The following is a 17,988-nucleotide window of genomic DNA, read 5'->3' on the forward strand; positions in this document are numbered from 1 at the left end:
AAAAAGCCTATTAGTCATGTAAACAGAGAGACGTGCACCGACCAGCAGACAATTACTGAACTACTGGTCTTGATACGCTTCTCGCTGGAATTTTTAACAATCAGAGCGTACATTTGGTTTTTCAGAATTTGTCCATTAAATCCGAAATTCATTAATGGAGGTCCGTTAAATCGAGGTTTCACTGTATATGTGAGTGGCACAGCGGTAAAGTCCTCTATCTCGTTACCATTGAGATTTGGGAACCCTGGGTTCAAATCTCACCAGCAAGTTGTCAGTGCACTTTCGGTGCTGGTCTCAAGCCAGGAAAATAGGAAGGAATATTATTATTATATAACATCTGTATGTATTTGCTTGTGTTTTAGGATCATGTGTGAGCTCCAGCCCTCTGCACATGTAACCGCAGGACCTATAGTGGTGACTGTGGGCAGCTCAAAGGAAGGCCTTTCCCAGCAGACCTTCACTTACCAGAACCCAGAGCTAAGGCATATCATACCCAGTAAAGGCCCTATGGCCGGTGGTACCAGGCTCACTGTGTACGGCTCTCGTCTTCTCACTGGACAGGCCACTGACCTACAGGCATTTGTGGGCACCCAGCCTTGTCACATGTGAGTATTGCCAGCTGAAAATCAAGTCATTAAAATGAAGTGTGAAATGTATGGACCTGAAGTTAAAGCGATGAAAGTTTTCACACATGCAATTCATGGGCACTCTACAAGGTGTGAATGTGTGAATGCACCTCAGAGACAAAATGCCAGTTATGCTGACACAGCCGTTTCCTTTGTAAAGACAGAGTACAGTTTCCAAGTTGAAAAGGAAATTATGGACCTTATTCTAATGGTCCATGATGAGATAGTAGGAGGACACTAAATACTTGAAAATACTGTACATAAACACACACACATTCTATTGATTCAAACTGACTTTTATGTTGTAAATATTTTCTTAAAATTACCCGCATACTTAAATAACATGAAATTGAATAGGGCGGCAAGGTGGCTTGGTCGGTAGCACTGTCACCTCTCAGCAAGAAAGTCCTAGGTTCGATTCCCAGGTGGAGCGGTCCGGGTCCTTTTTGCATGTCCTCCCAGTGTCCATGTGGGTTTCCTCCAGGAGCTCTGGTTTTCTCTCATAATCCAAATACACACAGTCAGGTTAATTGGAGCTACTAATTGCCCTAGTTATAAGTGTGTGTGTTTGCCCTGTTATTGACTGGCAACCTGTCCAGGGTGTTTCCAACTTTTTGCCCAGTGAATTGTACCCACTGCGACCCTGAATAGGATAAAGCTGTGGTAAAACATTAAGATTTTAAATTATATAAAGAACTTTATTGAAAATAAGAGACAGCTAACACAATGAGACATCATGTACCCTCACTGAGCATTTTATTAGGTACAAATTCATTTATTATTTTAGATGCTACACCTAACATACAGCTGAATTTTGTGGGTATAATGGGTACCCCATTTGTAACTCAAAAAAGACCCCTATGGGAGCCCCACTGATCAGATGATGTTTGGGTGCTTGAACATTGTCACTAGTGCAGTGAAACTAACATGGTAATAGCATGGTAGTGTGTGAGTGTTCTGGTATGAATGTATAAGGTGCAGCAGTGTTGTTGGGATTGTACTACCAGATAAGTGTACCTAATAAAGGTGTCATGTGTGTACAATTATGCTACAGCAGTTTTTACACCTTGAGATGTATTAGTGGATGAACAAATGCACTTATCTAAGGAAATCTTCACTAAAACACTGATGAACTAAATTATTAGAACCAATCTATAGTGACTGGTACCAGGACATTGTCAGCAGGTCCTTCAACTTCTGTATGTTGCAAGATGGATCGTCCTACAACGAATCAGGTTGCCAACTCTTAAACAATGCAAGGATGCCTGACCAGCCACATGATCTTGGAAAAAACAGGATTTTTTTGACCTTCTTCCATTGCTACAATGTCCAGTTCTGATGTCTGGATTAAAAACACAGAAGGCACTCAGGTGGTGCAGCAGTAAAACACGCTAGCACACCAGAGCTGACATTTCGAACTCAACGGTTCGAATCTCAGCTCTGCCATCCAGCAGGCTGGACGCCTACATGAACAACGATTGGCTGTTGTTCAAGGGAGAGTGCCAGAGAGGACCTCATAACTGATGCAGTTACGACCTCTTCTGGCTGATTGATGACACCTGCACAGAGTCGAGGGATAATGAAGATCAGGGTGTGGCTCTTCATACACAAAGCTGATCCACAAGGTCGGCTACTGTTAGCTAGTCATGGCTGTCCTCAATCAGGGTGGAGATCAACATCAGTAGAGAGGACGCGTAATGCAATAAGGTAAGTGGATACAACTGGATTGGGAGGACAATTGGGGGGGATGCAAAAAAAAAACATACAGAGAAATACTCTGGTAATAACCACCTACCCCACCCTTTATAAAACCAATCCCAAACAAAAAAAAATATCAACAGAAATTAAAGAGCGGTTGGCCACCTGTAGTTACTATGTTTTGTGGAATAAACTGTAAATGTTACTACAAATGAAGAAACGGAACACTATTAGTAGAAAGAAGATCCAACTGACAAACAAAGTACACTGACTGCAATGTAAATTCCAAATCTGTTGTGTGAGGCTATTTGCTATTCATTGCTATACATGTGAAAGCGTGCACCTGGTAAACTGTGTGAAAAAGCACTATGTGTGAATGACAATTTTCTGCTCCTGGTCCAAATACACAGAACTAACTACAAGATTGAATGTTTACATACTGCTGAGATGCAAACACAGTTTCTTTGTATTTTGCAGTGTGGAAGGAGTGAGTGACACACAGTTGGTGTGCCGCACCAGCCATTCAAACGAAACTGCAAAAATGCCTGTCAGAGTGCAGTTTGGAAAAGCAGTAAGGACTGTGGGTAACGACTTCTTTCATTATCTGGAGGATCCGGTTATCACTGACGCGAATCCTGCTGAGAGCTTCTATGGGTGAGCTTTTGTTCAGAGAATGCTATAGAACCACTGCAAAAAATAAAAGCAGATTGACATAAAGAAAGAGTCAGCACTCTCAGGTTGATGATCCTGGGCTCTAGTTAGAGCATCATCTTTATTAGCTTTAACCCTGTATGTTGAATAAATTCAGCACAACAATATCAAGTGTAGTTACATAACAAATTTAAATTGCAAAATGATTCATCAACTTTGGTGTTTTTGTAGGGGTGGGCGAAACATAACAGTAATTGGACAGAACCTGGATGTGGTCCAGCAGCCGCTGATGTCCATCTTCTATGAGACACCGGTCAGGAGACGCCGATACAGCCGCACCTCAGCCCGGAATGTTCCCAACAGCACTGTGGACACGGTATAGCACTCATCATTAATAAGTGGAATTCTCATAGTTGGAAATAAACCACTGGTCTGTTAATTAGTTCAAGCTTTAAACAATTCACATTAAACATTCACCTTAAATATAGCCAAATCACTCATATACTTGTCTCAAAACCTGAGCTGTTTTACTATACAACATAGACATGCCAATGTTGTTTAGTTCACAGCGTGACTTCATATAATATCAAGATGGCAAAATGCAAGGTTGTTCATAATACAGTTCTTTTGCAGTGACAGTCTGACTTGATTAATTATTTATGAATTATATTGGACAGCTTATTGTTTGATACATGTCTATACAAATATTTACAATGAATTCAGAAAGTATTCAGACCCCTGGACTTCTTGCACTCTTTATTGTGTTGTTGATTTGACAATGAATGGATATGATTGCCATTTATACCCGCCTATTCACAGTTATCCCAATAAATAGCCTGTCTATGCATAGTTATAAATAGCAGTAGGGATGACACACTTTCATAGACATTATCGGTATGGGCCAGCAGCATTAGCATATACATTTGACAATGACAGGGCAGGCTGTAGCCTAGTGGTTAAGGTCCTGGACTAGAGCCGCTCAGGTGGCGCAGCGGTAAAGTACGCTAGCTCACCAGAGTTGGGGTTTTGAATACATCATATCGAACCTCAGCTCTGCCTTTCCGACTAGGCTGGGCGGCTGTATGAACAACGATTGGCTGTTGTTCTTAGGGGTAAGAAAGTCGGATCATAGGTCCTCATAACTGGTGCGACTGCGGCCCCTGCTGACTGACTGATGGTGCCTGCACAGGGCTGAGGAATAATGCTGATGGGGGTGTGGCCCTCCGTGCACAGTGCCTGTCAAGTATATGAACTCGACTCGTGCAGGTAAAAAATGCAGTCTGTACTGACTGTGCGTACTGGAGGGGGCGTATGTCAGGCGTCCTCAGTCAGTGGTGAAGGGTCAAATCAGTATAGAGGACACATTCAGAGTGATTGGACACGACTAGACTGGGGGATAAAAATTGGGGGGAAAAAAGAGGGGAAAAATATAAAAAATAAAATAAAAAAAAAAGGTTCTGGACTAGTAATCAGAATGTTGCTGGTTCAAGCCCCACCACTGCCAGGTTGCTGCTGTTGGGCCCTTTAGCAAGGCCCTTAACCCTCAGTTGCTCAGACTGTGTACTGTAACTGTAATGTAAGTCGGTTGGGATAAAGGTGTCTGCTGAATGTCAAAAATGTAATGTAAATGTAAAATGTAACTAAATATGTAGGGAGTTCCCACGGGCCCGCCGTGCCAGGTGAAAGATTGCAACAACATTTTGGTCTGGGTCAGCGGGGCTGGCCATAAGATAGGAAAAGTTTAATCACCCATAATGATTAACTGAAAAAACTGAAAAATCCAAAACAAGTCTTCCTGGATATGTCTCTACAAGCTTTGCCCATCTGGATTCGGGCAGTTTATCCCAAATGGGTTATATGTGAACAGCCATCTTTAGGTGTTTATACAGATGTTTGATAAGGTTTAAGTTTGGCCGTCACTGCAGTGTTGTTTTGGCTGTTGAAAGGTAAATAAATGGTCACCCTGGTCTAAGTTTACATATATACAGGAGCAGGTTTTATTCAAGGATGTTCTCGTCTTTCCGGTCTTCCTGGCACTCCTGCTGAAAAGAACTTCCAAAGCATATTTGGCCACCACTGTGTTTCACCATAGGGCTGTTTGTAGCCTGGTCATGAGAAGTGCAGTTTTTCACCAGACATAGTACTCACTGTTCAGTCCAGAGTTCTGTTTTCATCTCATCAGACCAGAGAATCTTTTCCCTCATGTTGCCAGACATGTCGTTTAACATGCAAACTCCAAACAGACTATCACATGCCCTTTACTCAACAATGGTTTCAGTCTTGCCACTGCCATAGAGGCTTAATTCATAAATTACTACAGAGATAGTCCACCCAATACATTTCTTATCTCACTGACCAAGACTTTTCTTGCAAGCAAGCCCAATTTTGCCGGACTGCAAACTTTATGGCTTAGGGTTTTTCTTCTGTTATAAAATTATCGAGGACACTGTGGTCTAGGGAACAGCCGAAGCCTTATATATTGTTTTATATTGCATCTTATATAACACTTAACAATCGTGAAAACAAACAGGATGCCTCTGACCACAATTTAAAGTGCTACAGAAAATGGTCTGAATATTTTCACTTTGACATTATGGGTGATTTAATGTAGATTAATGGGTAAAATGGCAACTATATCGATTTAGAATCAAATCCACAACACACAGTGCACAAAAAGTCAAGGGGCCTGAATTTGGGATGCAAATTTTGCCTTTTTCCTTCAACAAACCTTTCAACAAACAAGCTTATAACATTCCATTAAAATACTGCATGTCAACACATCTTCATACTTTATTTGATGAAAAACAGTGAAACATAGTGAACACCATCAGCAGATCCAGTTCAGCATCATAAATGTAGATTTCGAATGGTACAGTACAAGCACTAAACATGCTACTACTAAGCAGCTAAACATGCTAATCATAATCAATATAGATGCACTCAGTATTTTAAAGCTCATTCTGCTATTATTAGTGTCATTATTATAAGACGACTAGCAGAGTTTCAGCTTTATACCGAAGCACGGTGCAAAATATCCACATCACTAAAAAATATATACACTATATTGCCAAAAGTATTCACTCACCCATCCTAATCATTGAATTCAGGTGTTCCAGTCACTTCCATGGCCACGTGTATAAAACCAAGCACCTAGGCATGCAGACTGCTTCTACAAACATTAGTGAAAGAATGGGTCGCTCTCAGGAGCTCAATGAATTCCAGTGTGGTACCGTGATAGGATGCCACCTGTGCAACAAGTTCAGTCATGAAATTTCCTCACTACAAAATATTCCACAGTCGACTGTCAGTGGTATTATAACAAAGTGGAAGCGATTGGGAACGACAGCAACTCAGCCACCAAGTGGTAGACCACGTAAAATGACAGAGCGGGGTCAGCGGATGCTGAGGCGCATAGTGCGCAGATGTCGCCAACTTTCTGTAGAGTCAATCACTACAGACTTCCAAACTTCATGTGGCCTTCAGATTAGCTCAAGAACAGTGTGTAGAGAGCTTCATGGAATGGGTTTCCATGGCCGAGCAGCTGCATCCAAGCCTTACATCACCAAGCGCGATGCAAAGCGTTGGATGCAGTGGTGTAAAGCACGCCGCCACTGGACTCTAGAGCAGTGGAGACGTGTTCTCTGGAGTGACGAATCACGCTTCTCCGTCTGACAATCTGATGGATGAGTCTGGGTTTGGCGGTTGCCAGGAGAACGGTACTTGTCTGGCTGCATTGTGCCGAGTGTAAAGTTTGGGCTCGGCCCCTTAGTTCCAGTGAAAGGAACTCTTAATGCTTCAGCATACCAAGGCAATTGGTTTTGGGCAATTTCATGCTCCAAACTTTGTGGGAACAGTTTGGGGATGGCCCCTTCCTGTTCCAACATGACTGCGCACCAGTGCACAAAGCAAGGTCCATAAAGACATGGATGAGCGAGTTTGGTGTGGAAGAACTTGACTGGCCTGAACAGAGTCCTGACCTCAACCTGATAGAATACCTTTGGGATGAATTAGAGCGGAGACTGCGAGCCAGGCCTTTTCGTCCAACGTCAGTGTGGTGGGTCAACATCATATTAAACCCTATGGATTAAGGATGGGATGTCACCCAAGTTCATATGCGTGTGAAGGTAGACGAGCGAATACTTTTGGCAATTTAGTGTATATTATATACGCATCCACATGTGCAGTGGTTAACAATCAGTCAGACTCTGTACGGACACTAAACAGCTTCTGGTTATGATTTGAATGTGTAATAGTTTAATAATTTATTAATTAAAATAAGTGCATTAAAGACGTTTGTTCTGTTTGGAGTAGAAAAGCAGCACTTTTCCTGAATGTGTTTAAATATTTAGCTGGTGCTGCACACTGAGAGAATTAATCTCAATGTTACTTCACTTTCAGTTCAAATCAAGCCTCAGTTGTTGGATTTACATTAAAATGCAATTTTAAACTGACAGCATTAATCAGCTATGTAGTTATAAGCTGCATTGTAAAAGCAAAACCATGACTAACTGTTTTTGACTGATCAAAACTAGAGAATAGCACCCTCTATTTCTCCTTTTTCACTTTTTCTTAGTTTTTTCTTCCTTCTATACCATTTCATATTCTCTCTCTTGTTTGATCTGCCTCTGTTTAAATCTTTTTCTTTATTTCTGCCTCACAGAGAAAAGAGCTCTGTGTTAAAGTTAGCTCAGAGAAGATGAGCTGTTTGAGTCCCCCAGTGCCGCAGGACTCCCGTGTTGTGAGAGTTTGGTTCGAGATGGACAACGTGCATTTGGACTTTGAGAGTATCAAGGGCACAGTGTTTACATACCATCCTAACCCAATGTTGCTCAGACTGAACCGTGAGGACCCAGCCGCTCCCATTCGCTTCAAACCTGGAGGAGTCCTCGCTGTGGAGGTAAAACAAGTTTTTTTATTTTTTTATTTAAACCAGACCAGAATTTATGTATATGCATTAATACATTAATACTTTGTGTAGGGCATACTATGTGAATTTAAATACTCACAGGATTTGGTGGAGGTACTGTACATGATCCTCCCTTGACTGGAGACTAACCTCAGTAGTGTGTTTGGGGCGCCTCAGTGGCTCAGTGGGTAGCACTGTCGCCTCACAGCAAGAAGGTCCTGGGTTCGATTCCTCCAGGTCCTTCTCCCTGTGTCTGCATGGGTTTCCTCTAGGAGCTCCGGTTTCCTCCCACAGTCCAAAGACATGCAGTAAGGTGAATTGGAGATACAAAATTGTCCATGACATTGTGTTTGACATTAAAGACCTGAACTGATGAATCTTGTGTAACCAGTAACTACTGTTTCTGTCATGAATGTGTGTTAAACAGGACGTTAAAATCCTAATAAATAAACAATAGTGTGTTCACCATGACCACTCATTTACTCTCACTTCAGCTCACAATATACATTTGGGTTGAAAGTTTCTTTTATTCATTCATTCAGTCATTCATTTATTCAACAATGGCCACAAGACAGGGGTGCCAGTCCTTTGCATGGCACTTCAATCTTAGTCCCTTCACTTACTCACTCATGACTAGGAACAGGTTAGAGTAGCCAGTCCACCTCCCGTATGTTTTTGGAAGGTAAAAACCGGAGCTGAGGTTTCAACCCAGTACCCTGGAACAGTGTAGCACCTACACTACCAGCTGCAACCACAGTGTAGAACTGCATAGACAAAATCGTCATAACACTGGTGTTGGGGGTAGCACACACTGTAACCCCCACTGGTGTCAACGTATTTATTTTGTGTGACTTAAGCTTTAGATCTGGACGGTACGGTGGCTTAGTGGGTAGCACTGTCTCCTCATAGCAAGAAGGTCCTGGGTTCGATCCCCAGGTGGGGCGGTCCGGGTCCTTTCTTTGCGTGTCCGCATGGGTTTCCTCCGGGTGCTCCGGTTTCCTCCCACAGTCCAAAAACATGCCACCACTGAATTGTCCTATAGATACCTAGCCGCTAGATGCACAAACCAGTGCATTGTAAAGCCGGTACCAAGCCCGGATAAAATAGGGAGGGTTGTGTCAGGAAGGGCATCCGGCGTAAAAACTGTGCCAAATCAATGCGAATCATGATCCGCCGAGAGCCGACCCCGCAACCGAACGGGACAAAGCCTGAGGAAGAAGAAGAAGAAGACTTAAGCTTTAGATCTGCATTTATCAATATTCTGAATATAAATAGTCTGTAGACTTTTTTCAGCTTGCATTAAAATTCATGTGGACTATTCTGTAACAACTACGTCCAGTTCCAGCACCAGTTAAAAAGATCCACTGGGGCAGCACGGTGGCTAAGTGGGTAGCACTGTCGCCTTACAGCAAGAAGGTCCTGGGTTCGATCCCCAGGCGGTCCAGGTCCTTTCTGTGTTGAGTTTGCATGTTCTTCCCGTGTCTGTGTGGGTTTCCTCCGGGAGCTCCGGTTTGCTCCCACTGTCCAAGGACATGCAAGTGAGGTGAATTGGAGATACTAAATTGTCCATGACTGTGTTCGATATAATCTTGTGTGAACTGATGAACCTTGTGTAATGAGTGGCTACCGTTCCTGTCATGAATGTAACCAAAGTGTAAAACATGACAATAAAATCCTAATAAACAAACAGTCAAACAAAAAGATCCACTGACCCTTGCCATTTAATCTTCAACAATCACCTTTATTTTTGTCTTTATAAAATTTGTCAATTATTTCAATACAATTTTATCCAAATGACTTACTGATGGGTTTCTGTGCTGATGAATGAATCATTCAACAGTATACATTTTGCATGCTGTTTTTTCCACCCACAAGAATGCTTTGCATAACAAAAGCCGCTTTGAGCTAAAAAAACACTTTCAGGTGAAAATAACACCCATTAATTGAATGCACATAAACTGAAAAATCAATACTCTGGATCTGTGAGGCTCACAGCAATTTGTGACTCACCTTACATGTGGGGACGGAAACAACATTGGAATGGTGTCATGCAAATAAGTTATTGATTTTTTAACTGTACGCTTTAACAAAAAAAGGTTTGCTAATGACTGTATGAATCCACTATGCAGAATGTGAATAACATTGTTTTGTTAGTAAAATGTGTAACAAGCATTCAGCATTAGCGTGATTAGCAGCCTTGTGTTTAGTTTGAACCACATTTCTCTACAGAACTAGAATTTAGATTTTCTCTGCACCTTTATTTCAGTTAGTAAAGGATTTGATATCAGGTCTTGTATTTCTGTAGTACGGATGAGTAGTGCATCACAGAGTAAGAGCACAATTTGAATTACACTTTCCCTGATTTAAAATGAGATGTGTGAGATGTCTGTGAGTGCATTTATAATAATTAGCAAGACAGGAGACATGTTAACATTCATTCATTTTCTTATCTGCTTATCCATTTAAGGTCGCGGGGGTGGGGGGTGGGGGGTGTTGGAGCCAGTGGTGATTTCTCTAAGACTGCAAGGGAAGCTCAGCTTCCCCTAAAATGTCAAAAATTAAATGGTCAGATATGTACAGTTGTGTTAACATTTCATTGACTACAAATGCGTTAGAACACGTTCATCTCGAAGACGAGTTCGTTCAGAATCAGCTACTTATCACAAATCACTGACTCGAACTTCTCATACATTCACTTAGAGTCAATGCATTTGCCCGCAGAAGCTGAGCGTCTCTTCACTTCTATGGGACTGCATGGAGGTTTTTTTTTCATTGTTTCGAAACTCGCCGGCCATTGGATAAATGCCACGATTTTGTCCCGCCCCCGGACGCTGAGCGTCTCTGGGGGTGAATGGAGCTGTGGGCGGGTCTGGACGCTGAGCTTCTGCAAGATGATTGGAGGATCAGTCGAAAGGCTGGATCCCGTTTTGATTGACAGCTATCACTGGGAGCTTCAGTCCCATCGCAGATTTTGCGAGTGAAGTCGAAAGACAAACTGTAACCCATTTCAGGCCATTTTCTTGAAAAGGACAGAACTTATGTATAAATAAATTGACAAATTTTTTTAATGTAAGCCGACAATGAGCTCTAGCTCTAGCCTCTTTAAAAGACCAGCAGCCGCCACTGGTTGGAGCCTATCCTAGCTTTTCAATGGGCGCAAGGCACACAGTACCACCATGGACGGGACACCAGTCCACTGCAGGGCACAGACACACATACACACCCATTCACTTATAGGGCAATTCAGTGTCTCCAATTAACCTGACTGCATGTTTTTGGACTGTGGGAGGAAACCAGAGCTCCCTGGGGAAACCCACGCAAACACAGGGAGAACATGCAAACTCCGCACAGTAAGGACCCGGACCGCCCCGCCTGGGGATCGAACCCAGGACCTTTTTGCTGTGAGGCGACAGTGCTACCCACTAAGCCACCGTGCCGCCCTGACACAAATAAAAATAAGCCCAAAAAAACAAACTCAAACCAATACAAATTATTTGACATAGGCATCACTCACAAGGAGAAGTGCACAAGTCAACTTTCGTGTGCATCTTTTCCATCCCCAGTCCCAGACTGCCGTGAACCTTACAGATTAGATCTGGAGTCAGACCCTACTCGAGAAAATTTAGCAAAACATTGACATTCTCAACTGCTTAGTTAATACAGAAAAAGAGGATTTTTAACTATAATGCCCTTTGTTTATTTAATTAGGATATTAGAATTTTAACATCATGTTTTACACACTTTGGTTACATTCATGACAGGAAAGGTAATTACTGGTTACACAAGATTCATCAGTTAACAAGTCTTTTAATATCAAACACAGTCTTCAATTCACCTCACTTGCATGTTTTGGACTGTGGGAGGCAACCGGAGCTCCCGGAGTAAAACCCACACAGACACGGGGAGAACATGCAAACTTTAAACAGAAAGGGCCTGGATTGTTCCACCTTGGAATCAAACCCAGGACCTTCTTGCTGTTAGGCTCTGTGCTACCCAGCAAGCCACCATGCCGCCCTCATAATGCCCTTTGCTAATTACAATACTTAGCTTAGTCAGAAATTAAAGCAGCACCCACACCACTTGATTCCAATAGCACTGCTGAGATTCAATCACTAGATTTCAGCAGTAGTGGGGTAGCGTGTTTTACTGTCACACCACTCAGACGGCTACACACTACTCCTGTTTATACAGTGTAAATACAAAGCTTATTGTAAGGTGTCATTTTTTTCCCCCCAAACGCATTATTGAATTTTTTATAATTGGTTTGTTGTCATCTGGGAGTGTGAGCAATAACTCCTGTTTGTTCTGAGACACCTGAAAGCACCACTTTAAAAACAAACGCCTTAGAAGAAGCAGATAAAGGCTCCTTTCACAGATATCTGAAAATTACAGTTATCACTTTTGATCAGTGGGTGGAAGAAAAATTCCATTTTTCCATTTCAGACATAAAATAAAGTATGCTTTCTTGAACTGGTTATGACATTGTCAGGGTTTAAACTCACAATCTCTTGATGATGGGCTGAACTTCTTTCAGGTGGAGTACTCAGGAGCTCTAGAATCGTTTTTATTTAAAGAAAGGTTAATGAGTAGAGTGAATGGCATACTCTGTGTTTACAATATATTAAAGGTTATGATTTTAATCTGCATATGGAGAAAAATCTTACAGTCTTACAAGTATACATTTAAAGATGTTAGCATTTTAAAATAATGCAAACCATTTTTCTTTTTTATTTAACAGTCTTATGCATATTTGTGTTTGTTGTTGTGCATGTAACATGGCAAACTTGTGTACTCAGTGTTAAATTCTCCCTGCAGGGGAAGGGTCTGACTCTGGCTATGAGTAAGGATGAGGTGGCAGCTTGGCTTGGCGATAAAGTGTGTGATGTGAAAACTCTGGATGATACTCATCTGTACTGTGAACCACCAGAGGAGCAGCCACTCAGTGTGGACCATGAAGAACTGCCCAGCCTGAGGGTAAGTGCTTTCCACACTTGTTTTCTTCTGTTATGCATGATGTTCATCATTTAAAATACTGAGAACAGTAGGTTTGCTGATGGATTTAAACTTGTGTGTATATTTATGCTTATGTACTAATGCACATGTCTCACTGTAAGGTGATGATGGGCCAGCTGGAGTTTAATTTGGGCACAGTGGAGTATGACAGCGGTACTCACTCACCTGTACCTTTGGAGGCACAGGTTGGACTGGCTGCAGGAGCAGCCGTGGTTGTACTCATCGTCCTCATCATCATCCTCATGTACAGGTACACCTCTCAGACCTGTGCACAATTAGACATTTGTATATTTACATATTAATTTATTGGGTTGTGGCAGTAAAAAACTATTCATATTCTTATTTATGTGTATGGACATGGGTAGCCTAGTGGGTGGAGCTTGGGTTTGAATTCTGGCTCTGCCATGGAACTACTTTTGGGTGCTTAAGCAAGGCCCTTAACCCCATTAGCTCTAGGGGTGCCATATAACTGCTGCTTCTGCTCTCTGACCCCAGCTTTCCTGGAAGTGAACATGTGTATATGTTTATATGACAAATAAAGCCATTTAGTCATTCATTCAGTAATAAAGACTAAAACAAGATGCGACCCTAACCAGTATAAAGAACCACTTTTGCATATATTATTGTCTTTTTTTTTCAAAGTTCTGTCAGGAGTGGTGTACAGCAATTTTAAGCTCCCACCACAGATGTTTAATAGGGTAAATATTGGACATTCGGGTGGAACAGCTGTAGATTATGCTAGCGCACTATCGCTTGGATCCAGAGTTCAAATCCCCAGCAGTGCTATTGGATGCTCAGGTGTCTACATGACTGAAAGTAGTGGTGGCCGAGGCCTTGCTATGGATCGGTGTCATATCCAGTGTGTGTTACTGCATTGTGCCCAGTGGTTCCAGGAAAAACTGACCCACTGCAGCCCTGACCAGGATAAAGCAGTGGTAAAACATAGAAATGAAATGCAAAAAGAGTATTTTTAAAGATTTCATTTTTGCATATTTATTGAAAAAAGATAAGAATTTGATAGGGCGGCACGGTGGCTCGGTGGGTGGCACTGTTGCCTCACAGCAAAAAGGTCCTGGGTTGGATGCCCAGGCGGGGTGGTCCGGGTCCTTTCTGTGTGGAGTATGCATGTTCTCCCTGTGTCTGCGTGGGTTTCTTCCGGGTGCTCTGGTTTCCTCCCACAGTCCAAAAACATGCAGTCAGATTAATTGGAGACACTGAATTGCCCTATAGGTAAATGGGTGTGTTTATGTGTGTTTATGTGTCTGCCCTGCGATGGACTGGTGCCCTGTCCAGGGTGTTACTGTGTGCCCTGTGCCCATTGAAAAGCTGGGATAGGCTCCAGCAGCCCCCCTGCCCCGACCCTGATTAGATAAGCGGTTAAGAAAGAGAGTGAGTGAGAATTTGATATAACTCTTATTGCAGGCTCTTGTACCCAGTCCTGGATTTCCTTCTTACAGCCATATACTAAAAAGGCAAAACCCTGCCCGAACTGTATTATTTAGTATGTTCTCTATTCAAGGCAACTTGAATAGTTAGCTGATTTATCTGATACTAAAATGCTGGTGATGATGATGATGAATATTGTGTGTAGGAGGAAAAGCAAACAAGCAATGAGAGACTATAAAAAGGTTTTGGTTCAACTGGAAACTCTGGAGATCAATGTTGGAGACCAGTGCAGGAAGGAGTTTACAGGTATGCACCTTTAAATTGTTTACACACTTTATTCTGAATATTTTTATTAAAATGAACTCCTTAAAGACTCCTTTGTGTTTATCTGTTATCTCAGACCTAATGACCGAGATGATGGACTTGAGCAGTGACGTTGGGGGTCCGGGTATACCGTTCCTAGACTACCGAACGTATGCCGAGCGCATTTTCTTCCCCGGCCAGAGAGGGGCACCACTGAGTCAGAACTTGGACCTGCCTGAATCTCGCAGACAGACTGTGGAGCAGGGCCTGAGGCAGCTTAACAACCTACTTAACAACAGACTCTTCCTTACAAGGGTGAGTCCAACACACACTCTCGATACTACCAAGCCTTTAAAGCTGATTCGATTTTATATAATAAATAGATATTAAAATCTACTAATATGTATGTATATATATATATATCAGTGGCGATTTCTCTAAGACTGCAAGGGAAGCTCCCTAAAATGTCAAAAATTAAATGGTCAGATATGTATATATACACACACCGATCAGCAATAACATTAAAACCACCTTGTTGTTACTTACCATATAGGAACACTTTGTAGTTCTACAATTACAATTACTGACTGGTGTCCATCTATTTCTCTACATACCTATTTTAGCCTCCTTTCACCCTGTTCTTCAATGGCCAGGACCCCCACAGGACCACTACAGAGCAGGTATTATTTAGGTGGTGGATCATTCTCAGCACTGCAGTGACACTGACATGGTGGTGGTGTGTTAGTGTGTGTTGTGCTGGTATGAGTGGATCAGACACAGCAGCGCTGATGGAGTTTTTAAATACGGTGTCCACTCACTGTCTACTCTATTAGACACTCCTACCTAGTTGGTTCACCTTGTAGATGTAAAGTCAGAGACGATCGCTCATCTATTGCTGCTGTTTGAGTTGGTCATCTTCTAGACCTTCATCAGTGGTCATATGATGCTGCTGGTGGACTATCCTCAGTCCAGCAGTGACAGTGAGGTGTTTAAAAACTCCATCAGTGCTGCTGTGTCTGATTCACTCTTACCAGCACAACACACACTAACACACCACCACCATGTCAGTGTCACTGCAGTGCTGAGAATGATCCACCACCCAAATAATACCTGCTCTGGGGGGTCCTGGAAGAGTCCTGATCATTGAAGAACAGGGTGAAAGGGGGCTAACAAAGCATGCAGAGAAACAGATGGACTACAGTCAGTAATTGTAGAACTACAAAGTGCTTCTATATGGTAGGTGGAGCTGATAAAATGGACAGTGAGTGTAGAAACAACCAAGGGGTTTTAATGTATATATTCATTGCTGTATAATGCTACTGGGGCTTTATTTCCTTCGGGATCAATTAAGTATTTATCTATCTCATATAATTAATTTAATAATCAATGTGCACTGATTTATATTGATTTGCTTATTATTGATTATTACAATTTAGGTAAAAATATTTGAAGAAAACAGTGCAGGTACATGGCCGGTTGCACAAACTCTTTTGTTACACAGCTGGTATCTGAAGATATGGTGGCTGTAAAGGAAAAATGCAATCTGATGTAGTTCACACTGTAAGCATTAATAATGCCTAGACAGATCGGATGATTTATGTAGTCTATATGATAGTCTGATAGCATTTCTTTCAGCATCAATTTACTTGTAGTAAGATTATCAGTGACAGCAGCTTTTTTCAGTTATGTTTTCAGCAGTTTTCAATACGCCTTAACATTTTTATTGATTTATGATTTGACTTAATGCTACTTATTTAACATAAACTTGATAGTAATGTTATACTGTGTACACACTTAATAAAAACAGCTAACATACGGTCCTCTTTAGAGAACAAAAATTCCAGACCATTGGGGAGGAGTTGTCTGTATATAGAGCAATCGATATACCAAAATGCTGCTTATTTAGTTTGTACCGCTCAGGTGGCACATCGTTCTAACATCCTCATAATTCTGCGGTGTATTTTAGCAGAGCCACCAACCTGGCCGAGCGCCCACACAAACACAATTGGCTATGTTTCAGGGACAAAAGGTCGGACTGGGTCTCCTTCCACCGCCACTGTGACATGCAAACTCTGGTGTGGTCCAGGTGCCTGTGTGAGTGTGTGTGGTGGGTCACATGGGTCACATGGAGCGTAGCATGGCCCGCCATACGTTATACGTCGCTGTGTGAATCCAACACTGGCAGGTGATATGAAGCAACTGCGCAGATTGGACACATGTCAGGGGGTGGTGATCTGGCTCCTCTTGATCAGATCAGTGGTCGTGGAAGTGGCAGTGGATTAACAACTGGGTTTAGAAATTACTAGATTGTAAGATGAAGGGGAAAAATACAGAAATGATAGAGGCTTGCTGCTAGAGGTTATGCAGTTCTACTTCCCTTTTTTATGAATATTCTCCCTTTTTCTCCTGATTTTTTTAGCTCATCCAATTTTTACCCAATTGCATTATGCTTCCTCCCGATTGTGGAGACACACGCACCCTCCGACATGTGAGCAGTAGCCAACTGCATCTTTTCACCTGCATGGGGCGAGTTCATATGCGAATCAGCCTTGTGTACGGATCGCATTATTCCTCTACTCTGTGCAGACACCATCAATCAGCCAGCAGAGGTCGTATGCTGTTACAGGTTTTAAAACAGTTCAATGTGGAATCAATCTGAAGGAAGAGATTAAAAAGAATGTTGGAATGAGTTTTTTAAAGTCATTTTAAGGCTCTGGGACTCCAGCTTACCTTAACAGCTCGGAGCTGCTGTCTCCGAATTGACTTGTAACAAAATTAAATCTTACCAGAAGTTGCCAGCCTACCTAAATTTCTTTATGAGTGCTTTGTTTACTTATACAGGAAGTCATTAAATAATCTACTAGACAACAATCAAAGCAGCTGCAGAATTGTGTTGCCTAAAAATGGTCAGCTTTTATGATCCTACTGTTTAGAAAAAGCTGGGAAAACTGGCGTTAGTGGGAAAAAACACTGCTAACGAAAGAGGAAAATAAAGGCTTATCTCACATGTCCCAAAATGTCTTGACATGGTCAGACACACTTTAGTATGAAAATGTTTTTTTTTATCTCTGATTTGTAGATAAACTCTTTAGTTAAATGTACGAACAAATAAGGACAGGAAAATGGGTTTAGTAAAAACATGGGTCCAGTAAAAGCATTATACATCGTTATTATACACATCTGTCATCAGACAAACCACATTTTTAGAAAAGTTGGGACATTTTGTAAATGGCAATTATTCGCAATCTTGCACTAAGAAATAGGGATATAACGATGCACCGGAAAACAGTTAAAAATCTGTGTGCTTATGCCACGATTTGAATTGGTTAATCATTTAAGATGAATTGATATTCACTTTAAACAGCAGAGGGCACTGGCAATATATATTTTTTTTACACAATACGG

General features: G+C 41.9%; 1 protein-coding gene across 1 annotated transcript in view; it reads left to right on the top strand.

Moving 5' to 3' along the window:
- plxnb3 (plexin B3) overlaps nt 1-17,988 on the top strand; it is a 183,392-nt gene that overhangs the window by 140,639 nt on the left and 24,765 nt on the right. Inside the window, exons 15-22 of the mRNA XM_062999217.1 lie at nt 363-605; nt 2,802-2,978; nt 3,207-3,351; nt 7,636-7,872; nt 12,697-12,855; nt 12,996-13,144; nt 14,486-14,586; nt 14,681-14,898. Of these exons, the coding sequence (XP_062855287.1) occupies nt 363-605; nt 2,802-2,978; nt 3,207-3,351; nt 7,636-7,872; nt 12,697-12,855; nt 12,996-13,144; nt 14,486-14,586; nt 14,681-14,898 (1,429 nt within the window). The remainder of the gene's footprint in view (nt 1-362; nt 606-2,801; nt 2,979-3,206; nt 3,352-7,635; nt 7,873-12,696; nt 12,856-12,995; nt 13,145-14,485; nt 14,587-14,680; nt 14,899-17,988) is intronic.

Source organism: Trichomycterus rosablanca, chromosome 7, assembly GCF_030014385.1.
Source record: "Trichomycterus rosablanca isolate fTriRos1 chromosome 7, fTriRos1.hap1, whole genome shotgun sequence".
Lineage (NCBI taxonomy): Eukaryota > Metazoa > Chordata > Actinopteri > Siluriformes > Trichomycteridae > Trichomycterus > Trichomycterus rosablanca.